Source organism: Macadamia integrifolia, chromosome 10, assembly GCF_013358625.1.
Source record: "Macadamia integrifolia cultivar HAES 741 chromosome 10, SCU_Mint_v3, whole genome shotgun sequence".
Taxonomy (NCBI): Eukaryota; Viridiplantae; Streptophyta; class Magnoliopsida; order Proteales; family Proteaceae; genus Macadamia; species Macadamia integrifolia.
The window spans coordinates 14,873,369-14,889,455 of record NC_056566.1 but is presented as its reverse complement, the minus strand read 5'-3'; the positions used below and the strand labels follow the sequence as shown (position 1 = coordinate 14,889,455).

Below are 16,087 nucleotides of genomic sequence, written 5' to 3'. Positions count from 1 at the left end.
TTTTTTTTTTTTTTTTCTTTCTTGTTTACAATGGTATCTTCATGAACCTAATTTGTTATTGTGCAGTTGGACAGATAAGAATAAACATGGTCTGGATTGGTCATGTAAATTTTTCAGAACCTAAACTAATTTACTCATTTGCCCCTGTTTAGTTATGCATCCATTTAGTAGTCTATGTATCTTCTTGGTGGTTTTGGATTTCAAAGAGAGCCTGAGCGGGAGGGGTCTACCTCTAGACTAGATCTATAACTATATAACCTGCCACGTGGCATATATTGGAGCCGTGCGGGAAAAGTTCCATGTTAAATTCAAACCCTTTAAAGATAAAATTTGTTTTTACCAAAAAAAAAATAAAAGATAAAATTTGTTTTATTCGTTGTTAAAATGGGCCATGAAATTGCACAATGAGGTAAAATGTAACTCTAAAATGTATTAGTTTTAGAGGGTTCTCCAACTTTTTTCTTTTTCAGGTGAATAAAAATTCATTACCAAAAGTGAAACTTCGCAAGGAGAAGGGATAAAGAATAAAAAAGAAAAAGAATTCCAGCAATAAAAAACTCCCCTATAGAATGAGTGGGGGAGGCCCCAAGAGGCAATAATAAGTCTATTTAAAGGGGAATCAGCATATTGAGATGGGGACCACAGATAATTTGCTTCTAATATCAAAGAAAATAGTGTTTTAGATCTGTTGGAAAGATCTTAAGTTGGAGATCCATCTTCTTAGATTGTGCTTCATCCATACATGATTAATTACAACTCCAATGGCAAGTTTACCCATATAGTCACAAATTGTGTTACTATCAAATGGTATGTCCATCAAGATCCTTTCACGTATAAAGGGAAAATTCTTCTTCTATGAGGCCAACGTCTACAGAGGAGAGCATTCCAGATCGTGTAACGGAAGAACAACAGAAGAAGAGATGGTCAACATCTTCATTAGTGCTCCAACAAAGGCAACAAGGAAGAGAAGGGCAGGGATCTACTTTGGAATAAGGAAGGACTGAGTTGAGAGGCAGTGAAAGAGAAAGAGTCCACCAAGCAATGAAGATGTGGAAGGGGATATGGGACTTGAACCATACCAAGTTGCATCGGGAGATAAAATTCTGGATTTTAGGTGTACTTTTGTCCACCTACAAATTCCAATGGTCAAAATGCATTAATAAGGGATTAAAACATGGATGTGTTCATTACAAAACTCATACTATGGTCTTTTAAGGCATGAGAAGGAATTGAAGGAAAACTTGGTCCTTTTATGAGATTTTCTTATTGACAATAGTTAGAGTGAGTTTACCTATACCCACGGAGAATGGGAATTCATTCAATGTGGGTGTGGGATGGGAGGGAGAAGGCATTAGGAGGGTATTTTCGAAAGATATTCAAAATCTTATAAGGGTTTGTGAACCCTAGGATGATGGGTGAACAACCGTCCTCTATGGGCTTAGGAAAACTTTCTCCATAATAATTTGTAAAATTACTGTTTCGGATTATCTAAATGACACCTCTATATGTGTTTTTATAATTTGTAACTTTATTTTGATTGTCCTTTGTCTTAATCCCAAAAGTTTTTTTCAGTCTATATCATTTATTTTTTTGGGTATGCATGTGAAATGACATGATTTTAAATTAAAGTGAATTTATCCTAAAAAGACTAAAGTAAGATTACAAATATTCAACACAATAAGAGGTGCCAATAAAAAGATCTCCTAAATTTTTGTTTTTGGTAAATTTTTTTATTTTTTTTCTCCTCTAAATAAATCATGTCATTTCACATGTGTACTTGAAAAATATACAAGACAATGACAAATATTCATAATAACATAATAATAAATCATTTTCAAAAAATTTTTTAAACCCTATTTACTCCTCATTTAAATTATATTTAAAAATAAAATAATAAATTATCGAATGAAGATCTCAAAGTTCGATAATCCTATGGAGGTGTCATTTAAAGAGTCCCTTCTTCCATTGGTGTTGAGGACTATTCACAGCCCCCATAGGTTGTCAAAAAAGCAATTCCCTGCTAGATTCCTTCTTCGGCAAGGTGGAGGGAAACATGGTTTCAGGTATTGGGAATCGACATAGGATCCGATCTGATTCAGTTTTAAAAGACTGTTTTCCTTTCCAATATACCCTTTGTTCGTACCATTCAATATAGTTCACAGATCTGGTATCAGCCCATACCAATGCAGCCAATCCTTTGTTGGTGTATGATGTCTTGTATTCCGTCGCAGTTTAATCCAAGGAGTACTGGTGCAGCACCTAGACAGCCAGGACGGCGGTCCCGCTAGCCGGTTAGCGGGCCGTGGGGGTTGCAAGGGGGGCAGGGGGTGTAGGGGGGCGCAGCCCCCCGCTCGAATTTTTTATTTGAGGGCAATTGTAATTTAATCCGGATTAGGTTGGAAATTGTAATTTGATCCGGATTAGGGTTTTTTCCGCTATATATTTGTAGCGAGGGTTTCTTTCTCTATAATGCAAGCAATACGGAGAGGTGTGAGGAAGAGCATTGTAACCCTATTCTCCATTGATAGTGAAGCAGGATCTCATCTCACCGGGGACGTAGGCAACCTTGCCGAACCTCGTAAAATCTGTGTGCATTGTTTGTTTTGTTTTTCCATTATCTTCTGCATCGTTTTAGGGTTGCGTTTCCACATCCTTTTATCTCCAGCCTGAAATGCTATCCTCCTAAATGGGTCTCTAACAACCTTATGTTTTGCATAACTGATCGATTTACCTGTTGATGATGACTCTGCAAACTCTTCATTGTACATCTCTTCTATCATAGGCTTCCACAGCCGAACTCGGGCATTTATAAACCAATTTGAAACCTGAAACCACCATCAACAACATTTTCCATACTATTATGAAATCCAAAACAATTAAAGATAACCTGTAGAATAATAAAGAAGAAGAAACTGAGTGTGAGAATTACCTGGCTCTTTGTTAGGCCTGTCTGTGATGCCAACAATAACTTCTCAGAGTCCTTGGGATAGCTGTGTAAGACCCATTAGAAGAAACAAAAAGAAGAACACAAAACTGAAAAAAATGGTTCAAACACTTACGGATGGAGGAAATGTTCAAAAAGCCAAGATCTAAGGATTGCCACAGAATTTTCTGGTAACCCTCTCATTGATCTCCATGCTTGATTCTGGTTCTGGGTCACCCCAACTTGTGAAAGACTGTTACGGATTTCAGCTACATTCGGGTCAAGTTCTCTTTTTGCCCCATTTATTTGAACAATAATGGCGTTTCTTAAGTTACTGAAGCGTCTGGACATAGCTTGGAGTGCGAGAGAAGTGTAAGACCTGGATGCCCCTCTACCTGCTGCCACTTCAAATGATGAAATCACTTCTTCCATTTGATGGTAGTAATGCTCATATCTGGCATCAACCTGGAAAGAAAACCAGTAATCGAACCATAGAGACGAGTTCCTAGCTTCCTTTAGTGTTAGGTAGACAAGAATGGATGAAGAACCTTACCTCATCCAACAAAGCAATGAGCTTTACAATTCTAATCTTGAGCTCGTGTTCCTCTGGGGTTGAGGACCCATTACAGTACTGCTCTCCTTGAAACTCGGTGGAGGCATCGAGAGCTCCTCGCCTGCCATTACGGGTTAACCATCTAAACGGTTGATCTGAACTAGACTCCAAATCCTTCGCCCCAACATTAACAACTTCTTCGAGCAGGGTCTGAGCCGGCTTCAGATATCTTGAACACCCAACAATGGTGGCGAAGGATTCAGGTCCATAAGAAGTGGAGCATGATTGGTACCTTAAGGATGAAGTTGAAGTCAAAGTCGAAGGAACCCTTGTAGGAGACCGGAGATGAGAACCCAGAGTTAGTGAGAGTCTACGGCATTGTTGATGATCAGTATCGTTTGCCACTCCAAGAAGATTCATCAAATGTCTCCTGTGGCAGGTCTCAGATTCCTCAGTAAAGGTCAGATCTTGAACCAGGTCTATTGATCTAGATATTCGTTCTCCAAGTAATTGGATGATTGGCAGTACATCTAAATCTGAGACAGTGAACGGGTGAACACTGGATGGATCCACCGATGAGCCTTGTGAAACCATATCAGCAGGGTTGGAACTAGGAAGCAACAATGGCTACTAGTTATTGATGCTTGGATGCAGAGGATGAAGATTAAGAACTCTTTCAGCTTCTTAGCCAAGAAAATGGATAACAATGAAACTATAAGATCAATCTGAAAGGTAGGAATAGGATAAAAACTGAAAGAAAGGCAGAGCCTATATGCTAGAAAGATCAAAATAACCAATAAAGCAGGGTAAAGGAAGAACCCATTTGTCAAAAACCCACAAGAATGCAAATCCAACACAGGATGGTGGAATCAAAACTACCCATGTTCAAGACGGAAAGGAAATACCCGTCTGCAAGTATACTCGGCTAGACATTTACAAACCTTGATCCACAGTTTTTCCTTACAATTACAGGAAGCAATGTACGTACATTTTTTTATTGGTTTTACATCTATCAAAGCAATTGAGAAAGTTAAAAAGGGAAACCAAAAAAAGCGAGGAAAACATGGTCCCCCACCCCCACCTCCCACATCTATGATCGACCTCGAGTCCCAGACAACAGAGAGAAGGCAGAAGAGCAGAAATCAATTAACCAACGAGCAGAAGAGCTAAAATCAGCTTTTAAAATCTTTGCGCTATATCTACTTTGGGAGATGCGATTCTTTCAGGTAAATATGTTTACTGTATCTCTGTAAAAGCAAGAAAGAAAAAAAAAAGTGGGCAATCCATACTTCTTGCCGTCGCAGAGTCGCAGAGTCGCAGAGTCGCAGAGTCGCAGTAGTTTCAGACTTATCTATTTTTTCGTGAACCCCAAGTCAGGATCATAACCCAAATTGGGATTTTTTATTATTTTTTTAATCTTTCTTTAGTTTTGCAGAGATTTTGAAAGGAAAAGGACACTGCAGTGAGGCTGGTAAGCTCAAAGTCGTAGTTATTAGCATTAAAACAGAGTCAGACTTCCAGAGAGATGATCAAGAATTGTTGTCGTTGGAGTTGTGAACTGTCCTTGGCTATGGCTTCATTGTTTTGCTAACCGTGAGACTAGAGAACGAGAGGCAATGATTCTGGGTGTGAGAGAGTGTCCGGGTCTGATTTGGTTTGCGATGATTACCATTTTTTTTCATTTCTTCTGGGGATTCCACAGTTGTCCTCTGATTTCCGTACTCTTTGTCTTTTGGTTTAACGGGTATCTTTTGTTTGGGGGAGAAGTCATTTTCAATTTTCAATTACAATATTTTAAGGCAAGTGTATTCTGATTCTCTCCTGGGGTTTCTCAGCTTTCAGTTTGAATTTGCTGTTTTTTGGGCTTTTTGGTCGGTGAGACACAGCAATAGATTGAGGTATTCACATTTGGAGAAAGATTTTTCTAAGAAAAAATGAACTTTTGGAGGAAGAGATTTTAGCTTTTACTCTTCTATGTTCCATACTCCATAGTCCATACTTGATGACTCCACTCTATGAACATAAAGCATCAGCCATAGGATAAAAAATTAGGGTAACCTTCTCTTCTCCACCATGAATGTGTCTGTTTTTACCAAAAGAGAAAAAAAAAAAAAAAAAAAAAAAAAAAAAGGAATGTGTGTTTGTTTGTTTGTTTGAGAGAGAGAGAGAGAGAGGTCACTGGTGTGGATTCTCAACCGTCACCTCCATTTTCAGGGTTCATTCTAGTTATCGCTATAATGTTTCAGCATTTGCCATTTGACAATACATGTTTTAGTGTGATTGATGATCCCAAATACATCTCAATAGCCAAATTTTAGTCGAAAGTAAACAAGAGATTTTAAGCAAGGAAAGTTGCTAAAACTCTGATTCAAAGTTTTAGTAAAATTATCAAAATGCCATCAAATAGAGATGAATATAAAATACAAAATGCCATCTTTTGTAATTTCATCTACTTTTCTTTGAAATTATACCAACGAGATGCTTACTAATATGGACTAATTTATGAACTACCATGTGACAAATAGTGAAGTGTTATACTTCTCACTAGGCAAAGTGATGAAAACCCTTTGAAAATGGGAGAGCGAAGTAAATTGCAGCATGGGTCATGGGTAAGCAAGAAAATGGAAATAGTTCCACGTAGCCAAGGTTGATTGCCTGCAGTGGTCCCTCTTTAGTCCTTACTGTCTTTTGCAACTGAAAAGAAACGGATTTCTGTTGCCTTCTTGTCTTTGCATTTACCAATACTACTAATACAATCACACATGGTGTCAAATGGTTGGGCTCGGTTGATTTCGAATGGAATCCAATGCGATCAGATTCCTTAAGATGTTGGACCCAGTTTCCTTCATTAATGGTGAACAAGAATCCCTTCACCATGAGTCATTGTAGTAATGAGATAAATATCATTTTGAGGGGAGGGATAATTTTGACCTGCAAAGTAATAATGAACCTAAATAGGTGTACTTTCCTTCACCACAGAGGAAAACTTCCTCCTAAAATGTTTCTGATTTAATAGAGTGAAAGGTTGAATACCTAAAGCAAGCATTTGAAGATATTTAGATTGTCCTGAATTCTTTGAAGCGACAGTTTTTATCCACCTCTCACTCTTAATGAGATGAAGCCACTCTCTTTTCAATCCCATATGAAAATAATTGTACCAATTCTTTCTTCACATATTACACAAAAATGGAAAAAAAATACATCTTTACAAATATGCTACCTCCCCACCAATCTCTAGCTATACTACACAGCTGTGTTTTGTCATATCCATCTTTCTTTCATACTAAGTTTCATTAACAGTTTGCTTGCAGGATGAATGATAACCTATGTCCTGGCATTATTATTAGTAACTTTATTTTTTCTTCCACCTCCTTGAGAAGAGCTCATGTTTCTACCATGGATCTACGAATCTAGCATCACCTTAGGCTACAAAATCATGGAATAGATGTGAGGAACCGAACCTTTGTCGTCGGTTCTCAGGATCCACAGAGTCATAATCACCCGTATCAGGGCCCCCGGAGGTAGCTCCTGCATTGTACATTTCATCACTTCTCAATGTGACAAAATTATGAGGGGTGCCACCAGACATGGGTAAGCCACTACCATCACAGTGCTGCAACCCCAAAGTGAGTGACACACCACTGCTGCCACCAAACCTCCCCAACTCTGCCATCTCATATGCAGCAGCAGCTGCTATGAACCTCCCACTACCATTCCTGTCAGACTGAACAAAAGCATCCTGGAAAAGGTTACAATCATCCAAATTGGGTCTTTGATCCCCTCTAAGTTTCATCGCACCGTAATCAGTATCATCTCCTTCATGGGTATCATCTTGAAACGGAGCTTCTAGTGCCGGTCCAGCCATTTCTACATCAGGGGCAAGATTGGATTTGGTGTCATGAAATGGTTCAGGATGGAATCTATCAATCATCGCAGACTTCACAATTTGCTGAAAATCTTCTCCCTTTTCCTCCGGTGCCTTGTTATCATCATCCCTCACTGCTTTTGGTGCATTTTCAGATGAAGAATTTGAATCCATCTCAGTGTCTACAGTCTCTTCTTTGTACATCTCCTCAACCATAGGCTTCCAAAGTCGAACCCGTGCATTTATAAACCAATTCGACACCTGAGCCCGCCAAAAATAAAAAATAAAGGCATTAACTCGGATTTGATATTGTTTCTAATGAGATTTAGCCACCCATCAAAAATCAGTGGTAAGGATATCCTACCACCTACTACCAAAATGAAAAGGGGAACATGTGTACATTTAAAAGAGACCCACCACTCGATATATCAGAGGAAATATCACGCACAGGAGATATATTACCCACTGAATGGTGGACCCTCAAACTTGTCACATATGCATTGTTACCATTATTGGAAGGCTGTTCTGTAATCAACTAGTACATAGATTAAATTTTTATTTTTCTGTTTTACTCATTTACCTGACTTCTTGTTAAGCCTGTCTGCCGAGCTAGCATGATTTTATCAGAATCCTTCGGGTAGCTGGTGCACATTAAATTAGCAAAGAAATCAGGCCATCAAGTGCATTGGAATATCTAGTATAGAAAAGTGAGGGGGAAAAGAAAAAGAGAAGCAGTTTTGAGGGATTTACGGATGAAGGAAATGCTCAAACAGCCAAGCACGAAGAATAGAAACCGAGCTCTCAGGAAGCCCTCTCTGTGGCCTCCAAGCATGTTGCTGCATCATACCAAGGTGCTGAAGAGTCCTCTGCTGCTTGAGCTGCTGGTCCACATAACGTAGGCGTGATATTGCAACCCCCTTGCTGTTTCCTGAAGTATCTTGCTCCCCAAGGCTCCTCTGTGTCACTCGAAGCTGGCTACTGATTGCATCACGCAAACAGCGGAAGTGATGGGAGATAGTATGTAGTGCCAGTGCTGTATAAGGTTTAGCCGCACCACATCCCGCTATCACATCAAAAGATGACACCACGATCTGCATTTGATGATAATACTGCTTGTATCTTCTATCAACCTGCAACAAGTAATCAAAATGAAAATTGTACGTCCAAAGACAAACCAAAAGCATCGAGAGAACTCTTGCCCTCCAATAAATCTTGTCTGACTGGACTAAAATGAAGGACTTGTAGCTGATTTCCTGATTTAGCCATCCTTGCACAGATCAAGCCATAAGTTCATCAAACCAATCATAATTGTGTGAGAGTTGACAACCAATTTATGCCAAAAGCCAGAAGGCACACCATTTTATATCGAAGTAAAGATGAAAGAATATGACAATAAATGTTTTGAGATATAAGATCAGAAGATATGGCATTAGATTCCAAAGTTGTCATATTCCAAATTTCAATTGTTTGTGGATACTGTGTATGGTATTAAGAAATGACCAGAAAAGAGTTCCAAGTTGTGACTATTAAGGATTACCATATGGTCTCTCCCACGTTTAAGTTCATTTGAGGCATTTATTTAAAATATTGGGAGTAACAAATGACCTTTGTAACTAGGAGTCTAGAATCTGATTCAGGATCCATCTGATGAAACTGAAGACATTGCCCAACTCAATTGGTTGATAACAGAATTAATGGGCTGTATTTTCTCCCATTCGTTCCTTTGAGGAGAAACAGACAAAGGGTGGGGGGAATTAGAAAATTTTGTAGCTAGAAATAACAAGAGCAAGCAAGCAAGCAAGCAACAGAGAGAGCATTTCAGTCTTTTCAACTTCAGCCAAGAGGAGCTGAAGACTTAAGAGTTGAAGCATGTCAAACAGACGAAAGCCTGAAATTATTACATTTTTCACCAATCATGAAACAGACCATCCTGTAATTGCCAGATCACCCAAACCTTAGCAGCTGGAGAGGCCTAGTTGTCCACCTCTTAGCCACAACCCCCAAAAAAAAAAAAAAAAAAAAAAAGATTCTGATGCAGGCAATGCAGTCTTGGCAAGGTAGCATTTTCACTTAGTTGACACCTTGATTACATGAATAGTTAGTAGTATTCATGGATTAAGATGGTTCAAATGGATTAGTAGTACATATATTAAGGTTAAAGGAGGTATAAATAAATAAGCAAACTCATCACAATTCAACTTGTTACGAGCTTTTATACTTGCAAAGAAGATAGAACTATTCCACCCTTTACAAGGTATTATTTAATCATAATTTCCATCAAACTGTGTACAATCTGGATGCTTAGTCAATGTGTAGAGAAAGAGGAAGGATAAATATGATATATGAAACATTACATTAAGCTGTCATCAAGACAGAGATAACGATCATGCACTCAACAATAGACAAAGTATCTTCTTTGTTAGGATATATGAGCATTTACAATGATCTCTGTGCATGTCAACACTGACCCACACACATCAATATGACAGACAACAAAAGAGTACCCTGCCGTGAAAAGACCTCATGAAAGTAATTTCGACAATCAATGGAAAATTAAAAAATAAATACCAAACTAGCGGTATTCCTCCATAGGATTAACTTTACAGGGTATCCACCCTAACCAAAAAAGAAGAAGAGAAACAAGTTAAACAATCTGTACACCATGCACAACAGAAAAGCATGTCATTTAGTAGAGATTTCACAGGACTTATCTAAGAATCAAGAATGATGCATGAAAATTCAAGACGCATCAGCAACCATGGTAACATGTCCTTCCCTACTTAAGTAAAACAACCTTCATATTCAGATCTATACATGGAGATCACAAGGTTTGCTTTCACTAATAGAATCATTGGTCAGTGGTCACAAAAGTAATCATATACATATCAATACAATAATTCCTTCTGTTGTTGGTGCAAGGACACTGAATCTAACCTGAAAAAATTTAGCCAATATATTTCTAATCCTACTATTTTCCTTTTTTAACTTCTCATCTTCCAGAAGATCCTGAATTTATCATTGTTGTACTCAGCCTATGTTACCTGGAAACACCAAGCACACAATTTTATGATCACATTTTGTGCTTTATGAAGAGAAGGGACAAGTCACAGATTAAGGCACCTGAATTGAAGTGTCAAGGTAAAATTGTACCCAGTTTCTTCATCCAACACATTGCTAATCTCCTTGATCATGTGATATGGAAATGTGCAACGGAAGAAAACCTAGCTTCCTCTAATGACAATCATTCTAGACTACTCTGGAAAACAAATAAGCAGAGTATTTCAAGGATTGACCCAGGAGAAAAGGTGTTGAAAGATAAATAGCCAGTCGCAAAGCAAAAAAAAAAAGAATGGAAAACAGCTCCATTGTGCAAATGGAGAAAAAATCTGGTGCCTTTACGTTTGGTTGATATTCTTGAATTCACGAAGTGATTGGTATCTTCTTATAAGAAACAAGAGAATATGCCATCTCACAGATGATCAAAATCTTGATAAATCAAATATGCAACTACACAGAGTCAGAGCAGAAATGCTTCTCAACTTAAAGTACTGCAAGCAGAAGTCACCTAATGGGAATTGCATGAGACATCTACTTTCCACACATATGTAGAAAGAATGAGTAAATTGTACTTCTAAATCAAGATAGATTAAAGTTCAGCCATAAAGGAGCATGGTTTTAAGGTCATTGAGAATCCATGAAAAAGAGGCAGGGCAATTCCTTTGTTTTCTTCTTGTAGGTCTAGTACTGGGTTGAGATGTAATTTACATCTAGTGGTTAGGATTGGATGAGTGGGTTTAAGTTTTTTAGTTCATTTCACTATAAATACATTAATTGGTGGAGGCTGGGAGTTTGTTTTGGGATTTAGTACAGAAACTTAGCGGATTGAGTTCGTGAACTCATCTTTTCCTGGTTTGGATTTACACTTCCTCAATGCCTCCCTTCCTCCATTTGACCAGTATTAGTAATATCATTTACTTATATTATGCATTTTTCCAAGATATATTTATTTCATTCTTTGGATGCTCTAATATGCAATTGGCCAGGAAGGGAAGAAACCAGAGTGTACAGAAGGAAGCTGTATGGGAGGGGGGGTTTGGAAGGGTTGTGAAAGGAGATGATTCAAAGGATTTTCTAAGGAAGAACTAGACAATTTTATGATATGCAAAATGCTCACTTCCTTATGTTGAATTGGTTTAAATGCTCACAAAATTTAGAATGAAAGAAGCCCTTATGGATAAAACTTCAATCCCATATTTCCATCTGTGGAATTAGTTTGATTCATTTACACTTCTTTTCCTCACAAACAGATAATAACACACAACAATGTGCAACATTGTGACAACTGTTGATAAAAGTTGGAGAGCAATCACATGGTCTCACCACCCCATTTTTTCACGGCTTCCACTTATCAATTGGCTCAATCTTATATTCTATCCCCTGGAATAGGGACTTCTACATCAGTTATCAAGACATTTATTCTTTCTCATATGCATCTATTAGTCTTTAGGAAACTTATCAAAGGGTACTCATGTGCAAACCTCTTGTGCTATAACTTACTACTTTTGCAAGTTTGAAGAGACAACCCTTCCTACATAGACTTCAATGATCCAGCAGAACTACTTTTGCAGTCTTCAATGACAAACAGTGTTAACTATTTCCATGCATTAGAGAACTACTGCTTGAAGGGGTTTATTGGGCCAAAAAAATGGAAGAAACCAAAGAAATTATGCCAAACTTTAACATAGTTCGGAGCAGATGTCAATAACATTCAACCAGAGTCTATCAGATTAACCACCACAAGAAATAGATAATAGCATTGATGCAAGTAAAAACAAATTGGAAGACCTACTGACTTAGTATGGAACAACAAATGATGGCATACCTCATCCAACATGGACAAAAGCTTTGTCATCTTGTTCTGCATATCTTGTCTTTCAGCAGGTGAGCGCTCGTTATTGCTGGTACCCGACTCTTGAGGTTTTGAGGAGATCCCAGATGTAGTAGGCAATTGAGAGCCATCATTTGATTCTCCTTCAGTCTCTTTGGCACCCTTTAAACCAAAACCATGGAGATTTTGGTGTTTATCAGATTCCGACTGCTTCAAGGCCTTGTGAACATTGACAACTTCTTCAAGCAGTTGTTGCGCTGCTTTGAGGTATTTAGAATTAGGAATGGTGCTGGCAAGACCCGTTAGTCCATAAGGAGATGGATCAGAATGCAACAGTTTGGGTCCCACTGAACATTGGAAGTTAATCAATGACTCCCCTCTTATAGCATCACGATTTCCTCCGAGAAAACTAGATTGCAAGTATTCAACATTCCTTGACTGTTTACTTTGTGAGCTTTCGGCATCCCTACCTGAGCTGGTCCCGCTACCACCATCTCCGGACACCGAAATATGGGAATTCAAGAGTGAAGAGAAACCTGGGTTAGAATTCCGGTATTGGAATGAAGGCACAGAAATGGTGGACGGGATCTGTGTACTAAGGCTGAGGGATAACCCCTGTCCCTGTAAATTCTGTCCACCATGTAGAATCCCAAGCTGTGTCTGCATACCCATCTGGGGATCCTCAGCAACAGATCCCCGGACCATATCATCTGTTGTGCTGTTTAACTGCCCACCAAGCGACTGCATACCCGCTGAGCCACCGGCTGGCTGCATGAACATCATCTCATTTCTGCCGTCCCTCCACAAACCAAACTGTTGTTCACCAAGATGAGAACCAACAAGGTTTGAGAGAACCCCTTGCTGTGCAGGAGTTGACTCTGAGGTTCCCATGGATGGGAGCTCAACGCAGTTCTGCTGAGTCTGAGAATTTCCAGCCAGGGAATCTGAGTAGGACCCAGCAGAAGACGAGTAGTTCAGATACATCATCATATTGCCGGGAGGAACTTGCGCCTCGGCATATGAAGTAGGCACAGGATCCCTTAAATATAGGGTTGGTATAACTTCTCTTTGGTTGCTGGAACCAGGGAAATAAGTTGCCATGTTTATTCCTCCTTGAAAGATAAAGCATCACCAGCCTTCTTGGTAATGAATTCTGTGGCTCTGAGAGCTTGAACAGCGTCCGAGAAGAACAGTGATCAGGTATTAGGCTATTAGCAGCCCAGGGTAGCTCAAGAAACCTCCTCTTAGCTTCTGAAAATACAATATCACAATTTCTTATAACATCCTATGAAAAGGGAAGTGGGGTGAGGAAATTTGATGACATCAATCTTTCATGAACCCATTTTCTCAACAAGTACAAAATTAGAACACAAATGAGAAATAATAACCCAAAACCCTTAACCCAAAACAATAAGATATAACCTACAGAAAAATTCAGAGACCAAATACCCAGATTCTACAAATTGCAGAAACAAATAATTTCATAGAAATTAGAAGCACAAGAGACAAGCAGTTATCAACTGGACAACATTAAATGACCCAAAAAAAGAAAATAATAAAAATTCTATCTTTTTTCTTCAACAATAAAAATTCTATCTTTTTTCTTCTCTTCTCTGGATCATCATCAGCGCCATCATATCATATGGCTCTAACTTCAAACCCCACATCAGAAACACAAGTACACGAGACAAGGAAAAATAAATTAGAGAAAAATGATAGCTTTTCTGCTCTCATCAAACGCTAACCATGAAAGATAAGCACAAAAAGGAGGATAGCAGAATGAAAATTACCCGAAAATCTGAGACTGCTGTGTCTTTCGTGGGGAACAGAAAAGCTCGAAAGCACACCCGATCCGCTGAAACAATTCTCCCGAAATGGAGACAACCCAATCCCGAGATTCAAAACAACAATCCCTTTTCATTGAACAAATACAACAATAAAAAAATAAACACGTTTTTAAAGGGTTTTTCTTTTTTAAAATAAACAACAGCAACAGCAACAGCAGCAGCAGAAGAACAGCAACAGCAACAGCAACAATTATACGTTCATCCTTTTCTTTCCTTTTTAATTCTTATATTCTTTATCTATCATTCCATCATCCCACGTGAGAGACATCCTTTCTCTCACTCTCTCCATGAAAAACTTCTTAAATGATTCTCCCAAAACACAACAACACATCCCAAAATCAGAACTTTCTCTTCCTCTTTCTCTTTTGCTTTTCCTTTCCTCCTCCTCTGGCTCCTCCAGCTGCTATTGTTGTTGGTGACGGTGGCGTTGCTGTTGTTAGGGTGTTCAATCCCTAACCACCAGTAGGTAGACCTAAACCTCTCTTAAACCCATCTCCATTGTTGCTTCTCCCTGCTTCAACCTCTCCCTCTCTCTCTCTTTCTCTCTGTTCCTTAAAATGTAGGGGAAGATCTGAAATCCTACAACATATACCATATAAAATAAATATTATAACTTTAATCATATAATATTGGAAATAATTGTGATTATCATCATCTTAATTATATTAGTCTCTCATTAGCGTATAATTAATTAAGATGTAACCCAAGTGAGTCAGCTCCCTGTCTTCTCTCTCTGAACATTTTGTCTTCTGCTCTATGGCTCTATTTACTCTTCTGCCCTTTTCCTCTTTTTATGGGGTCCTGAAACAAGCCCAGGTTTTAAAACCCGCATTCCAGATCCGGATGGGTCCTGCTCCCACCTGGTTTTCGGGTTGAATAAATTTCGGTCTGTTACTAGGCCAAATTGTTAAGGAAGTTTTTGCATTCGGGTGGTCCGGTTTGATTTTGTCATTACTGGTTCCATAAAACCCTAACCCAGAACTAACCGGATAGGTGTTCGATCTGAACTTTGACACCCTCGATTCCAGACATCTAGGGTTTTTTTCTGTACAAGATCAACTCCAGCCAAATTGAGGGAATCGGGTTCAGCCTTGGTGGATTCCAATCTGGATCTGGTCCGATCCAATTCTTAAAACCCTACCCCTCCCCCCCATCCTCCAATTCTAACTTTCAGCTTTCATTGTCTCTCTCTTTAATTTAAATTAAATTTTCAACACATCAAGTCGATATCTACCGTCTGATCAGAACTATTGTTTATTAAATAAATAAATATTTTTTGTGGGGTCCATCAAAGCGCATGTGTTGTTGTTCTGTTGTTGTGGGGGATTCCGAGAGCATGTTAATGATAAGTTGCATCACCTGATACTATGAAAATGACCTAATCGGACATCACCATCAGATTGTTATTGGATAGTGATTTAGTTGACGTTGCAGCTGGTTCACTCCTCCAATCAGGGTTCAGCCCCTTCAGGGCATGTTATTGGATCGGCCGATACATATTTGGTATCAGTTGTACTATGCCAATAACTAATAGATCAATCTATATATATCTCATATTGGACAGGACCACGCGATTGAGTAGTGATCTTTCAATACCATTACACCGATCATCCGCACTGATAGATACGATACACAATACCTTATAGGCTTATACTGTTATGTTACATTGCCTACATTTTGTTTTATTAATGTCACCATTGTGTTGTTCCAATCATCCAACCAACCCAGTGCCAACAACAAATAAGAAAAAAAAGATAATTAAATAAAACTAGTAAGGATTAACTAACTCTACCGGTTTCCTTTTGCTTGAAAGCTAAAACAAAGCTATAATAATTACAAACATTGAACATGAACCGGTACCAATTTGTAAGTTACAACTTCCAACAGCTTTGGTAGTTGGTACCAAGCAAGTGGCATTACCGTAATTAATCTTACATCCTAGGGGCAATTTTTCAATTGGGTAATATGGTAATTATGAGATGCCAATGCAGAAAGATTGGATACTCTAACG

At 38.6% G+C, this 16,087-nt stretch overlaps 2 protein-coding genes across 2 annotated transcripts; both read right to left on the bottom strand.

The window, feature by feature from the left end:
- Window positions 1-541: 541 nt before the first annotated feature.
- Window positions 542-4,951, bottom strand: LOC122091128 (BEL1-like homeodomain protein 11). Its single transcript, XM_042660964.1, has 5 exons — window positions 3,477-4,951; window positions 3,060-3,388; window positions 2,930-2,990; window positions 2,732-2,825; window positions 542-1,130 (listed from the first exon to the last, which is right to left on the bottom strand). Exons 1-5 carry the CDS (start codon window positions 4,068-4,070, stop codon window positions 1,111-1,113), a joined length of 1,098 nt encoding a protein of 365 aa, XP_042516898.1. The 5' UTR covers window positions 4,071-4,951; the 3' UTR covers window positions 542-1,110.
- Window positions 4,952-6,587: 1,636 nt separating this feature from the next.
- Window positions 6,588-14,643, bottom strand: LOC122091742 (BEL1-like homeodomain protein 6). Its single transcript, XM_042661859.1, has 5 exons — window positions 14,020-14,643; window positions 12,224-13,480; window positions 8,092-8,471; window positions 7,922-7,982; window positions 6,588-7,602 (listed from the first exon to the last, which is right to left on the bottom strand). Exons 2-5 carry the CDS (start codon window positions 13,328-13,330, stop codon window positions 6,898-6,900), a joined length of 2,253 nt encoding a protein of 750 aa, XP_042517793.1. The 5' UTR covers window positions 13,331-13,480; window positions 14,020-14,643; the 3' UTR covers window positions 6,588-6,897.
- Between the last annotated feature and the right edge of the window lie 1,444 nt (window positions 14,644-16,087).